This window comes from Macrosteles quadrilineatus, unplaced genomic scaffold (assembly GCF_028750875.1).
Source record: "Macrosteles quadrilineatus isolate MER2022 unplaced genomic scaffold, UCM_ALF_1.0 Scaffold_4__1_contigs__length_99947679, whole genome shotgun sequence".
In the NCBI taxonomy this organism is placed as follows: Eukaryota; Metazoa; Arthropoda; class Insecta; order Hemiptera; family Cicadellidae; genus Macrosteles; species Macrosteles quadrilineatus.
The window spans coordinates 90,019,323-90,031,625 of NW_026542597.1; the positions used below are offsets into that span (position 1 = coordinate 90,019,323).

General features: G+C 34.8%; 1 protein-coding gene across 1 annotated transcript in view; it reads right to left on the bottom strand.

Annotated features, from left to right (window-relative positions):
- The window catches only part of LOC128991889 (sodium-dependent transporter bedraggled), a 112,810-nt gene that overhangs the window by 75,949 nt on the left and 24,558 nt on the right, over positions 1 to 12,303 (bottom strand). Inside the window, exon 2 of the mRNA XM_054415152.1 lies at positions 685 to 1,368. Coding sequence (XP_054271127.1) covers positions 685 to 1,358 — 674 coding nt within the window. The 5' untranslated portion in view covers positions 1,359 to 1,368. The remainder of the gene's footprint in view (positions 1 to 684; positions 1,369 to 12,303) is intronic.

The following is a 12,303-nucleotide window of genomic DNA, read 5'->3' on the forward strand; positions in this document are numbered from 1 at the left end:
ATAACCAAGGATAGAATTGGTTTGATCTACTCGTACGTGAATAAGAGGAATAATATGCGTTTATGATGGAATTTGATGAGTTTAAAAGTATTCACACGCACACACACACGTACAAGTATGTCTACTATTTTTATATTATTTCGAGTAGTTTCCAAAACTTTTGCAATTAACTGTAAAACTAGTCATATGTATACACCGATTTGGGAATCGAATACACTTTAGTATATATGTTATTGGTTATTGTGTTTACAGTATTTCAGCAACGAAACACTGAATCGTTCTGTACAAAAGGTTGACTAAATTTGCTGTTAAATATTAAAATAGTAGTTATTCTCGTTCTACTTTGTTGAGTTTACATCATCCTTCCTACAGTAGAAGACTGTTTCTAGTAAAATTAGCAGATAAATAAAACATTGGCTATAGCCTACACTTAAGACTTATAAAGGCAAAACTTCCCAAGGCTGATTAGGCCAAAGTCCTAGAACAGTCCCCCTATGGGCTAACCAAAACTCATGAAGCACATGAAAGAAAAAAATATAAAATCATGCTATCTAAAATGGGAAACCAAACCCTTGGACAAGAAGAAAATGTCAACAGTGGTAAAACCTACTACCTATAAAACGGTAACCATACAACAATTAATTACTACAAATCAACATAACTCATAAACCAATTTCAACTCACCCCTCGCTATCTTCAGGTTCATCCACAGCTGTGACAAAACTATCCATGTCTTCCTCCTCAGGTGGAACCGGAACTGAAGGCGACGCAGACCTAGGCCGTGGAGGCAACGTGGCATGCTCCCTCTGCAAATACATGGACGCTCTAGTAGACAAGCCATCCAGGGCACGCGAGAGGGACTCGAAACTAGTACACGTAGAGGGGCTAGAAGTTCCCGAGGGATGGTCAGGAACCGGGACATCCACGAGGGAGGAGAACTGCCATGAGTCGCACCTGGTCATCTCGCAAGGGTCGGGAGGAGGTGGAGGTAGAGTGTCGGCCAAAGCTGTGACCAACTCCAGGAGTCTTGCGCTGGTAGCTTCCGAAGAACTACTTTCTTCCAAGGTGGTTTCGTCATGAGATTCACCCTCCAGAGTTTCTTCTGGAGCTGTTACTTCCCATTCTCCTAGAGTTATTGGAGTAACATCCTCCACTTCCTCAACTTCCTCGACCTCCAGTGGCGGTGCCGAGGGGGCCACGTCGCGTCGCCGCCCCCAGGCTCTCTCGCGGGCCACGGCCTCTGACAGCTGCGGCTGGAGGATCTCCCCCAGGATGGCGTCCAAGAAGCATGTTTCGTTTCCTAGACTGGCCAAGGGACGGACCTCACTCCTGTTCCCCTCCAAGTCTGCTCCGCTCATCGCATCTCCACTGGAACAAACATTTTTTTATTGTATTAAAATATTTTTACAAAATATAAATTTCTTTATTTGCATAGTATGGTCTATTTGAGTGCTTTGCCCATCATTTTGTGCAAGGAAATTGTGTATATACCTTTGTCTTATACACAAACAACCGTAAAATGGTAAACATGATTCGGTAATGTAGGATGCTTTGACAACTTGTCAAGAATTTTAATCTTCGTCTTCGAAGATAATAGTGTACGGTGAAAATAATGGCTTATGTTTCCGATACGTTGCAACAATCCACCGTGTTGTACACGAATTTCAAGTTATTGTAAAACAATTGTTGTAAAAAAAATATTGAAAACTGTTCACATAAATGAAATATTTCATAGGTTAAATGTAAGAGGAGCAAAATTAAATATTCTTCTTTCTCTTCGTGCCACTGACAGGTAATGTTTGCAAGAGACAACAGTACTAAAATTCTTAAACTACTTAACTTTAAACGTAATGATTTGTAAAAACTAAACTTATTGTAAAATTTGCTCATACATTATGATTCTATATTTAAAACGGGAAGTAGCATGGTGAAATATTTTCTATGTGATAGTATGACTGAAGTATAAACTGTTAGAATTATTACAAAATTAATAAATTAATAGACCCTAAAATATAGCTTAAGGCGGTTAAACATACGACATAACATCTTAAAAAAGTGCATTGAGAAAAATGTATAAAACTATAAATCCATGAATAACATCATTTATTGTTTTTGATTTTGTAATCAAACAAAGCCATAATTTCCTACCTTCCCTCAAGTTGTCGTAAGAAAGTACTTAGACAAAATATTCAAATAATTACACAATATTCGATCATATATGCAATGGTTTGTACAAATCAACTAGTATTGCAATATTTATTCACCTTTATGAAAAATTATTATCTATATATATATTTTTTTATAGAAAGCTCCACAGCCCGTAATAGTACAACAATACACTAACGCCTGCAAAACGGCGCAAGCAATATGTGGACAGCACTGCTGCTATATTGCATTGACTATATTGAAGGCGCGCCCAGTAGTTCCTCAATATTACATGTGGGAATTTGAATTTTTTACGCTCTTACGACCAAACTACCGGAATAATTAATCTAAAACTATACACAAAGTTTGCAAATGAACTCAAGAACAACACATGACCAACAGGGATTTTATATATTGATTTGGGGATTCCTTCCAAGCCTTAACGGTGGGTATATAATTAATTTTTCAATACCATAACCCATAGCAACAACATGAAAAGTAAAGACTTTTATATTTGACTCTAATTTTATTTATAAAGATAGATTGTTCATGTATTTGTCTAGGGTTTTGATCTTAATACTTTCATACTGCTGCACGTTTTATTATAACAAAGCAAAGTTTTTATAGGCCTTTTTTATGTCCATTATTGTTTATAGTTTATTAATAATTGTATGCTCTCTCCACTTAGGCATGAGCAAACGAATCACTTAATTTATTTCAATCTCTGTGACTATTTATGTTTATTTAATGTTAGTAGTAAAATAGATTGATACAGCTTATTTTGCTTTGCTTCAATTTCAATTTTTAATAGCCTAAATACTGATGTTTCTGATGAGGCAATAGGTAAAACGAGTGGGAACTAGTGTATTTTAATTTTCAATGATAATTAGCACATTACACAATAACTGTAAAGATCTAAAAAAAAATTAAAGAGCATTTTAGGAATTATTACACTATTTTGATTGTATGTATGAGAATTGAGGTTATGTAGATATATACTTTATTAGTCTATTTAAAAGTCTCTATCAGAAGTTATTAATTATTATTTTTAATTTCAATTGAATCCTTATATTATTATACGTAGTTTCAAATCAGGGTTGTACAGAACAGATAGCAGGGCATTATCCTAATATTTTATTCACTGTAAAGATTGATTACATAGAACGTATTCAGAGAAATTAAAAGCAAATTATTTTCTCTACTTATATGAAGTAGAGAACCGTGGCACGGTAAGCGAGACACAACTACCAGGCCATGACCTGAACAGAGACAGAGAAAGATCACGACCAGACTCCGCCTACGACAATCACATGTTGACCTTACAATCAACAATCAAAACGACAATCAGCTGTTTGGAGAAAGTTGGGTCATTGTTGGCAGTAGCATCTGGCTGGAGTGCTACGCCCACATAGTAGAAGCATAGAACCATTTCTTTTTTAACTTAGTGACATTTGGTAGTACAATTTAAATTCAAACAAAAGAACTAATTCTAATGTTAATTATCGCAGTTTGGATTTTTAATTAAGAGTTATTAAGGGACACCCTGTACCGTATATGAATTTGAACAGATAGTATTTTGGCTTATGGGATGTCAAAACGAAAAAGTAAACCGGTCCCGGGTCTACGTCTTAGAGACCTACGGCAGCAGCCAATTTCCAAAATGTACATTGACTATAAGAAACTACAGAGTAAACGACGAATTCCCTTAAAAACAAAATGAAACTAGCCTTAAAATTGTTAAAGGTCAATTAAAGGAGTATGATTAGTTAATGCCACAGCTTTAACATGACGGGATGTATACTGTCGTATTTTTATACGCAATAACTACAGAATACACAATAGTAGCAGTAGGTACAGAGCATTCTGTAGTATTCCATTTGTAAAAGAAACAGCAGTTCAAACAAATTGAACAATGAAGCATTTCTTTTGATTCTTTGAACTGAGTTGAACAATATTGGGCCAATACAGTTTTGACTGATGTCAACATTGCAGCCATTTTAATCGTTATTCTCTGTATGTTACCTTTGAAGTTGGAAACAGATTGAGTAAACATTGTTTTGATTGTCAGGTACTTTTTGTTTATAAGCTTGCATTGTTTGATTTGCGCACCCTTTGATATGTTTGTAGATAAAATACGTCAAGTACTATAGAATTCGTGAAAATGGTTTAATCAATGGTTCACCCTATGGATTAATTATAGTGCTTAGCTAAGTGTACGTAGAGTTGTTTTAGTAATGCACTAATTTAAAACGATACAATTTTAAGACGAGGTGTATGGAAATAGTTATTTGTGTAACTACTGTAGTGAGAAAGGACATTTGCGCTCGTGTTGCACAATCGGTTTAACCCAAGCGTTGAATGGAATGGGAAATTATGAACCAGCTGATTGTAGTCGTAGTATCTTTAAGTAGGCCTAAGTGTTACTTATTTTCAAGAGTACAAGTATAAACAGTAATAATCAGTAACAACAGAATAAACAAGTTGATTGTTCTGCAAAATGTGCCAATAACACATTTTCTGACGATTTTGTAACTTACACTTACGCACCAAGAGGAAAACAGTTCGTACGCTAGTTCATACTTCTTTCTTGATTTTTCAGTTAACAGGTTTAATGAAACTTGTTTTACAGTTTCTGATATTTCCTCTGGTTTACACATATATTCACAATCACTTTCACTGACTTCATTATTTAGGACCAATTATTAATCTTTCAAATACTACACTTTAGGTTATGTTCAAACCAAGCGTTGAACGAAAATATAACGTAAACCATAAACACGAAATGGCAGGTTAAATCGTAGTTATGATAGTCAATCAGCTGATCATAGTAATATCATGTAACAATCAAAGAGTAGAGCACAAGGCATAAAATCTACCCTAAAATAAAAGAGAACATTTTTTCAACGACTAATTCAAACGTCACCTGCATGAAATAGTTTTAAACAAGTTTTAGATTTTACAATTGAATAAAAAGTCTACTTGCACTATTCAATAGCAATGTAAAAATAAAAAATCGACCCACCACGTAGGTTTGCAGCAGCGAGGGGACTCAGGTAGTTTATTTTCCCTGAGCAGTTCAGAGTTTAGTTTCACTTTCAAACACTTCCCCTTTCTTTGATGTAGGATCTTTACCGTGTCTTTCACCATCACAACACCTTAACTAAACAATATCCAGGCTCAACACCGACATTCTTGGAACTTTCACACTTTCAGTCTCTGGTTTATGTGGTCCCTCGACGAATGTGGACTGAATTCTAAGATATGATTTCGAAATTGATTATACCGTTGGGAATTATAACAAAATTTATCAATGGCTCACATCTGTTATATTATTAAAGTAATACAATAAAATTTTATGTAAACGGTTTTTTAAGGCCACTTACCAAATAAAAATATAGGCATATGACGCATCAAAATGAAGCTTAGAGTGTGTAGATTTGCCAAAAAGTATTGATATGGACAAATTTCCTAAGGGCTCTGCCCCACAGGCTGATTTCCAAAGGGCTACGCCTGGCATGCTTCGAAAGTTTACATGATTTAATTGAATTAGTTAATGAATTAGATGGTCAGTACAATGAACTGGTGTTTGTTTATTTACTCGAAAAAGATGTGTGTGACGTTTTATGTAGATTTAGGAGGGTTATGTTTGGTTTTAAAGAAAGGTTCTATACGTTTTGTAAGGTATTGATCAAAGTTTCATTTTGTAATTTATACAGGGTGACAAAAAAGTCTGGAAACGGTTTAATATCTTTTTAACTAAATTCGTTATAAAATTCAAACCTTTTACATCAACTTATATGTATGAAAACTACTTTTTGCAATCATTTTCATTATTTGACCTTCACCAGGGGACGGCCCACGAGGAGTAGGTACATAATCTTTAATGTAAGCATAGGTTGATATGCACATCATTTTAAAGGTCTGGTCAAGTGGAGTTCATTGCCGGAAAGTAAGTAGGTTTACACTATTATATCAGTTTATATTTTCAAACTAAATCATAGAGTTGTAGTATTTTAAAACACACATCAGAATTACTTTAGCTCTCTAGGTCACATTTTCTTCCCGTTGCAAAGCACGAGTATAGCAGCTTGTATTCAGTTGAAAATAATATGCGAAATCGAAAGATTTAGTTTATTACTACTGTGTTGCACTACATTAAACATAATCTAATAGAATAGTCATTTTTTCATCAGTGGATGACAATTAATTGTAATTTAGTTATCTCTGTAGAAAAGGAGGGCTGCGTTTTGACATTTTGTTAATGTGACTTTAAATTACATAAGCGCAATTTCAAGAACTTATTTTAAATTTCATGAGAGAAGAAAATAGTTGGACATAAAGATTTACAGTTAGTATAAAAAGAACATAACTAAAAAAAACGCACTCATTATACTAGACAAGATTACATTTAACGATTTAATGATGGCAAATCTGTGGAAGAAATATGTTTTCCAAAGTTAGACTAGATATTTAGCAATGAAACAGTGTACGCAGTATATTACGATTCATAGATTTTGACTTTGTCTATTTCCTCGCTTGTCCCCAAAACAGCTGTTAGGTCGATGCAACAAAGAAGAATCAATTACAGTAATTCACACGATTTCCACCAACCATTGTCCACATTAAGCCGGCGCGAGTTGACCAATTGTCGCAATTACCAGGTTTTTACGTCTGCGTCTGACGCAATTGGCAACACTGTCTGGCTCCATAGCCTTGGCTAACACAGTCAGTGTTGCCAAACTTAAGAAACGAGAACTTACAAATGAGTTAAGCCATTGATTAAACTTACTCTAGTAGATTTATCCTCCAGAAGGAGCAGCTGAAGACAATAGTAAGGTGTTTATGTAAAGGTTACATAAACGTGCTGTTGTTTACCATTTCTTTATTGTTTATTTATTTACGAACGAACTATTTTGATTAAATGCTACAATCCATTCGTAAACTTCCAAGTCATCCTTTGGTCTTTGATAAACAAAAGAGTAATGGATACGTTGTAATCAATACGCTTACATTTGAGAGAAATATTTAGTAGGCTTCAGCTCTCTCAAACGTATCCAAAATCGAACACATACACACCACACATACGCATAGGACTTTACAATATGACGAGAAATCCTTAGCACTGTTCAATTTGGATATTGAAAAAAATGATAATTTTGGACAAACTGTTAAAACCATTAATTTGAGGATTGTTTAATTAATGCTTAAGAACATATATGCTTGAAGGTTTGACTTGATTGAGGGAGACAAAATATATTAAAGTTATGTGAAAATATTAAAGACGACTATACAACAACAATCATATGCGAGAATTCGCAAATATAGAAGAAGTTCCTTGGGCCTAGAGACCTGATTTTCCTGGGCCTAGAGATGGGCTAATTCACGGATTGATCTAAGCTAAGAAAGATTGATAATTGAAGGGATAGGCAGTAGGGCCACTAACTTAGTGGGAATGCAAATGTATAATAATGTCCTGAGCAGGCGTACACTAATACAATTAGACAACACTGTATACCATAATAGACATACAGTAAAGTTTCTGCTGAATGGTCTCACAACTAACCTCAAATCTTTGCAGAACAAAGATTGGCGAAGATTTTGTGAACAAAAGAAGAGTCTTTGACTCGTTCAAGGCTGTGGTGCAAGAAAGGTTATGGACTCTGAGCAATTCGCATCACCAATTATATCCGTTTCCTGCTCATCACTTGGTGCCCATTCTCTGGACCAACTCAACGATTTTTGCTGGAGCTAAAGGAATCCTACGTAGATATTTAAAATACACTAGGGTACCCCCGTGCCCAAATTATGCAACAATAAGGTTCAAACCCTTGTTTCTGAGGTAAAACAAAACGGATAATTCAATACCTTACAAAGATTATGGTTAGACATATTAGACGAATAAAACTACTACCTACTGTAATACTACTATAATTTACTTAAAAGATAATTTGTTGAATTTGTATCTACACCAGAGAGAGTGGTTTACCTACCTCAAGTGTCAGGTTCAATAGTAAAAAAGTGATCTATTTAAAATCCATTTTTCATAAACTGTTGCGTTTCTTGTTTACAATATCACTGTGTACAAACATTAAAGCTAAAAATCAGCTGTTAAATTACAATTCACATTTAAATCGTTGTGAAGAAAGTTGGCCAGCAACACTTGGGGCTTTGAAAGCAAAATAAAATAAATCAAACTCATCGATAACGAAGAACGTAAATACGGATGACTATGAAAGTAAAAAACTTTACGGACAATTTTGTGTGAAAATGATTTTCCTGAGCGTTATTTTTGTCTTCACGAACTTAAAAGAACCACAGTTAATTTGTTGATTCTAAATCTCCTGGGAAAACACAGTTGTTAATACTAACCTTCAAATCTGAGGGTTGCTGGTTCGGTCCAGATCGAGACCAGTTCTATATTCAGGCGCAATTCGGGATTGGACTACCAAATAATATTGCTATGTGACAGGTTGATGTTAGATAGTGGGATGCCCAGGGTTTGGACCGTTTCCTTACTAAAGTGCCGATGACGTAAACACAAAAAAAATTAAGTTTCCTGTTTCCATTGGGTTTGTTTGAAAGGGGTTGCAGATGTTCATTCAATGATTCAATGTACCAACCTACTGTTCCAAATTAGTTTATGACTTGGAGCCTCTGACTCTATCTTCTGAATCGCTCTATAGTAAATTTTCAAAGAGTATAGTTGTGTGTAGAATACTGGAGTCTAAGTCCCTTGAGCTTGTAAATGACTCATGCTTAAGCTGTAATCCATATAAATATTTTAAACCCAACGCCCCAAATGGATGCGTTAAAAAACGCTTGGGAAGAAGAACACTTAGCTTCTTCGGAATCATCTTAATGAAGATTTCCAGGACATCGTAAACAGAATACTCCAGAATCTTCAAACTTGTCCAGACGTGACTCATTGTACTGGAGCTGGACTCCAGAACCTGGAGAAAGACCGGTTGTGACGTCACTGCGACGTTGCCAAGTCTATATCTCTCTCCCTCTCACTCGCACCTGTTCGCCGACCTGATGGTGTTTCGGAATATGCAGCAGAACATGACTGATGTTATCAATGCAGAGTTCCCCGGGGAAGAAAGCATGACGGAGAAAATTCGGAATCGCAGTTTTCTACCGTTTAGGCTGTTCTAGTACATTTGATGGTTTGAATATTTAGATGCTCTACTTGTTGAGTGGAAGAAATCCAGTGATAATCTGTGACCAGTGAAGAAATGGGGCTGAAATATCTGATTTACACAACAACATTTATAAGTGTTTCTTTTGCAGGTTCTTCTTTTACAGCTGTAAAAAAAACTACATTCGATAATAATTTAGTCACAAACAAGTCAAGCTTTATCTGTGGAGAGAAGTTGAACTGAACCACGCACAAATGTTAAGCTATCGATTAATTACTGATTTCGAATACACTTTTAGCTAAACTAGATCAAAAGGATAGTTTGTTTTGAAATGTTGTGATTAATCTACAAATTCTGTCAAGAGTTAGGTTATTTAAGGCTAGGTTCGGTTAGGTTAGTACCGAGGTGTAACCTTAAACTTCTATTGCTTATTTTTACTTAATACTTTAATTGTGGAAGTCTCATAAAGGTCCTAGATGTTTTTTTGTCATAATTATCGAAGTATGTATCGGAAACAAAAATAGAAAATACTATTTCGACAACAGAAAAATAGATGAGAGGGTTATTAAGAATTTTCAATGAAAAATTTCATACAACTGGTAAATATAAATAGAATGTCAACCCGATCATCTGATTAATTCAATGACTTGAGCGCTTTGGATATTATTTGATAGGAGTAGACACCCTAGATTAAGCCACCGAAATTAAATTCCTAGTAAACTGCGAAATTGCAGACTTTATAATAACAGAAAAACCAAATGTCTGGCAAACCAATGTATACATACTGTATTTAAATTATAAACTATAGTCTGTATGATGGAACCTGTCTCCTGAGACTCCATCTACCTGGAATCTAATAAAAAGTTCAAGGCCTGGACCAGTCCCAGACAGGTTGGGAGACAGGTCACATCATACAGACTATACAACAATAAAAAACAGAAAAATTTTGTCTCTGGAAACCAAAAAAATTGTCAACATCAACTCGTACACAAATTCATCAAAACATTGTTTTCACGGACAACACAAAACCAGGTCATCTAAACACGGGTAAGGACAGACTAATCAATTATTGCCTTTGCATCAACTCGAACCAATTAAGCGATAGACGTTAATTAATTAGCCTTAATTAACTCAATTACCGGCGAGTTGGTTGATGTACATTAGACATGAAGTATGACTATGGTGCTTGCTTTGATGGATTATAACCAACGATTGCACGAAGGATCAAGGTCATATGGGTTGATTGTTTGGGTGAGGTTCATAATGTCCAAATTTCACAAACTCCAACGTCTAAAATATTAAATAAACAGTGCGTTTCATAACCTCCAAACTTCATAAACTCCAAAACTATAACTTCCAAATAAGCACAGTTTCACAATGTCCAAATTTCACAAACTCCAACGATAATATATTAAATAAACAGTGCGTTTCATAACCTCCAAATTTCATAAAATCCAAAACTATAATTTTCAAATAATCACCGATTCACAATGTCCAAATTTCACAAACTCCAACTTTTAAATATCAAATAAACAGAGCGGTTCATAACCTCCAAGTTTCATAAGCTCCAACGGTACAGTCTCTGCCATAAGTCAATCGGGATACCGAGGCGGACGGGCCGAATGAACCTCTCTGTTTTACACAAACATACATTCACTCAACCTGCTCTGCTGCACTTATTTGTTAACATAAAAATTTCAAATTGATATATTATTTTTCTGGAAAAACCAGTGCTCATTACTATGTAGCTAGTTTTTACCTTAACATAATTGTTATAATTTATTTAGGCAAATTAAAACAGATGATTGTTTTTTAACACCATAAAAAACATGAAAAATGTAGTAAGCGAGGAACTTTTTTATTTTTTGGTCAGGAAAAAAAATCCTGCTGCAAAGTTTTAGATCAAAGAATGAATTTTATTTTTTATTTGAAGCTTTTTTTGATACGGAGCCTGCTTGTATCATTTTTAAGCGATTAAAAATAGGCCTAAAATCGCTTGGCGCGGCATTGGCGCTAGGAGTTTGGCCGGCTCAGCATCAGTTTGCGGGATATAGAAACTGAGTTTCTAGCATTTAATCATCATTATATTACATCAAATATGTCATTACATTACGAAGAATGGTAACTTAATTTACAGGCGTATGTTTGTGCATTTTAATGCTTACCGGTAGTCTATAGTTAACAAAATTTTTTGATATAAATGCTTTCCCGATTGTAATTTCGGAAATTGTCTTCGTGAAATGTGGAGATAATTTAAGTTCTTGGTAAAACCCACTGAATTAGCGACCTGGCCCAGTTATTATTTCTACTTTTATTCTCCTTTCGTTAAGGTAAACTAAATTAGTGTAAATGCATCCCTTTGACTAAACTTTACCCTAGATTTGGTTCTGGTCCAAATAATAGAAACAAAAATAGAAACTACTCTTATTCTAAGTTTATGTGGTGGAATTCCTGCTAAAAGTGCGATTGACTTTACATTCTATCGAAATAGGCCTATTTAAAACGTTCAGCGGGTTCATAGTTGAGACCATGGTTGAGACCACATTACAATACCTATTTATTTGTTTCTTCATCCTCTTTAGCCATTTAGTTGTTAGATAGTATTACATGTTATATTCAATTGATATATTATAATTTTATTTTAAAACATTTAACGAGTTTATATTCATCTATATTTGAAAAAGCTAATCAACGGCTCACGACTAACATTTTTGCCACTGCAGTGCATGGTTAGGGTTTGATTACCCATTTGTCGAAACCAATCACGAAATTACGTTTCTCCAGCATTGACATGCATATAAAGAAAAGGAAACTACCTCAAAATATTATTGTTATAGGTTTTGCCCTGTACTTTATTCATACTATGCATGCTAGTCTATATGATCTTAACCCCTTTTCCTTTTTGAAACAGAATGTACCTAGTTAAAACCTTCTCCAAACAAAATTAATAAATCCCGCTCACTGGAACTTGTCATAGTAATTGCTTTAGAGAAAAAATATATTGTCTCTACGAACTTTT